Source organism: Merops nubicus, unplaced genomic scaffold (assembly GCF_000691845.1).
Source record: "Merops nubicus isolate BGI_N331 unplaced genomic scaffold, ASM69184v1 Scaffold12974, whole genome shotgun sequence".
Lineage (NCBI taxonomy): Eukaryota > Metazoa > Chordata > Aves > Coraciiformes > Meropidae > Merops > Merops nubicus.
The window spans coordinates 4,476-7,375 of NW_008606269.1; the positions used below are offsets into that span (position 1 = coordinate 4,476).

At 44.4% G+C, this 2,900-nt stretch overlaps 1 protein-coding gene across 1 annotated transcript; it reads right to left on the bottom strand.

The window, feature by feature from the left end:
* Window positions 1–276: 276 nt before the first annotated feature.
* On the bottom strand, window positions 277–2,083 carry CENPV (centromere protein V). Its single transcript, XM_008939592.1, has 4 exons — window positions 1,902–2,083; window positions 1,373–1,442; window positions 861–975; window positions 277–532 (listed from the first exon to the last, which is right to left on the bottom strand). The coding sequence occupies exons 1-4, from the start codon at window positions 2,081–2,083 to the stop codon at window positions 408–410; spliced, it is 492 nt and encodes a 163-aa protein (XP_008937840.1). The 3' UTR covers window positions 277–407.
* Between the last annotated feature and the right edge of the window lie 817 nt (window positions 2,084–2,900).

The following is a 2,900-nucleotide window of genomic DNA, read 5'->3' on the forward strand; positions in this document are numbered from 1 at the left end:
TGCTCAATTCATTGAAGTCAATGTAGAAAAAACAATGTAAGTTAGTATTATGTCCTAAGCAAGAGGTTATCTTATATAGAACATTTTTATAAGCCAAACTTGAAACACAGAAAATATCCATAGAATCAAAGATTAGTTTGTTTTTTTTTTTCTTGTACTTTGCTCTGTTTATTGTGATTTAAACTTCAGCCCAGCTAAGGGCAAAGTACCAAAGTAGCAGCCTTGGGGTGGATTATGGAACAGAAGTAGTTTGAAAGCTGAAAGTCACAAATGAAAGGGACAGGCAGCATAGAAAGATTTATTTATGAAACAGAGAACAGATTAATAATAATGTAGAGCCATCACCCAAGAAAGCTGAGACTACAGTTCCACAGCAGTGGTCCAAGTTCAGCTGCTGGATGGGTGTGTCAGGGTTTTGACATGTCTCTGATGGTCTTATGTTCCTTCACTGCCTTCTCCCATTCCTTGCCATTGATATCCTCTGTGACAATGGTCTGCACGGTGCCATCATCCAGGCAATGGGGAGCTATTCCTGAAGAAAGACAGAGTACAAAGAAACCTGCTTTTCAAGTGTTGGAGATGCCTGCACCACAGGGCATGGTAAATGCTCAGTCCAGCTACTGCTGTGAGGCTGAGGAGCCCAGGTGAGAAACATGTCATGGGCCCATGTATTATAGCTAACACTGCTTTTTATGGGGGAGCTCCAGGTTCAGATTGCAGTTCCAGATGTTTAGCATTTTAGGCACAAACTCTTAAGACACATGCTGCTCACTGCTGCCATGTTAGCATCCAGTGGAGCCTTTATCCAAGGTGTGCTTGGTGGTTAACTTTGGTTACCATAGCTTACTCTTTCCACCTACCATAACCATCTGGATTAGAACGAGGAGTATAAAAGCTCTGTACACCACAGGTCTTGCAGAATGTGTGCTGGGCACGGTGTGTGTTGAAGGTGTACGTTGTCAGATTATCAGCACCCTAAACAGATGAGAAGTAATATAGGTTTTCTATGTAAATACATATATTAACTGCTTTCTATGAGCCTGTAGCTAAAAAATGTAAGATTAAAAATACCACCTTTATGTTTTTACTTGAGACAGTTCTGCATTCAAGCTCCTTTTCTGAACCCCTGTGCTTTATAGACACATATGTGCATCCCAGTCAAGCCTGAGAACTACAAAAGCTCTAACGCCAGCTCACTAAATAAGATGCACTAACACACCCACACCTGATGGCATAAAATTCAGCCACTTCCCCCAACCAACCATAGACAAACTTAGGACAGACATCTGGCTGCTACTTGTATCTGTGAGGGTAACACCGAGTACAAACTGCTCATGCTCGTGGCCATGCTCTTACTGCATTCTCACTCTACCTTCAGCAGCTTGAAACGCGACGCTGGGACAATGAAGTGTCTGTTCTGTTTCTTTGTGCAAATGCTGCAGCTGTAAAAGAAAAAGCAGTGGACAAGTTGTAGCACAGCAGTCAGATCTAGCATGGGCCTCCTGACAACAGAAATTCCACTGACAGCTAAAATGGCTTCTGTCAGCATCACAGAGGTAAGCAGGAAAAGTGGACTCCTGGTATCAGCCACGTGTGGCTGAGCACACCCACGGAACAGACCAACCCTACACAGCTACACCAACAGAGTATTCTCCTACACCAAACATCATGGGCCATTTTTAATTCATGCAGTTCTGAAGAGACCTAACAAGGACAAACCCTAGTCCTGAGAAATCCATTTAATCTTTCAGACCAGACTTTGCCAATTTTGCCAACATTAATTACCTTGTAAACAAGAAAGTAAAGTTCAGAAGTTTACCCCTTGCACTAGAGGCAAACTAACTGCAGTAGTTGTTTATATTCACCTATGAGAATAGAGAATTAAAAAAAAAAACTCTCACTTGCAGTTAAAAACGTGCAGGTCTGCTGAAGCCCAGACCTCAAAGCGGACGGCTCCACAGTGACAGCCTCCTGTGTGCTTGACCAAACCTCTGTATTCACTGGAATGAGAAACAACAGAGAGGTTTTGTGAGCATATTTTTTTCTTTTTTGCCCAAGAAAACAGTAAGGCTGTACAGTACATTATTCAGCTCTGCTTTGAGCAAGTGCAGAACACCAAAAAATCTATCCGCTCAAATATATTTTAATAAAATGTGCCAGAGGGAAGTAGAGGAAAAAAGACTTTTTTCTTTTCTTCCTCCTCTAGAAGGAGGAAGAAGAAAAAAGAGGAGACAAAAAAGACTTTTGTCCTTTGCAGCAATTGTTTTTCTGGTTTAATTAAAATGGTAAAAAGGAAAGGAGAGCAACAGTTAAATGCCCTCCGCCTGCAACTGAAACATGAGCTCCCTGTCCCATCCAGGTTAAAACCCCGGCCCAGGCTACAGCCTTATCCTGGAAACGAGACAGCCCTCTTGGTACCGGGAACTGCATTCTCCTGCAGTTTTCCCACGACTGCTCCAGCACTACTAGTAGTCCTCCGTGTAATAGCTGGGAAAAGCAGCAAAATGCATTCTAGCTGAAATGCATTTTAGTTTGTGTTGCAATTACAGAGGAACTTCATGATCAAGGAACCTCTGAGCTTGTGCTTCCCCCTTCCCCCTAGGACTCCTCCATAGCAACGGGGCAGAATCACTGCTCGGTCAAACGCCAGAGGCGAAGGAGAAGCGTTTTCCTTTCAGCCTTTCACTCCCCCGGGACCGTTACCGATGGCAGCCCAGTGAGGATGTGCACTGCTCTGGAAAGAGCGAGCATAGGAAATGGGCGGAGGTTTGGGAACCGAGCCTCACAGAGCCCGCACGATGCCCCCAGGGCATTTTTGATGGGAGAGCCCTAAAGCACAGGAAGCTTCAGCACAAAACGCCACTCTCTCCGCGGTGCGCGCAGGGGACACCCCCTCGCAC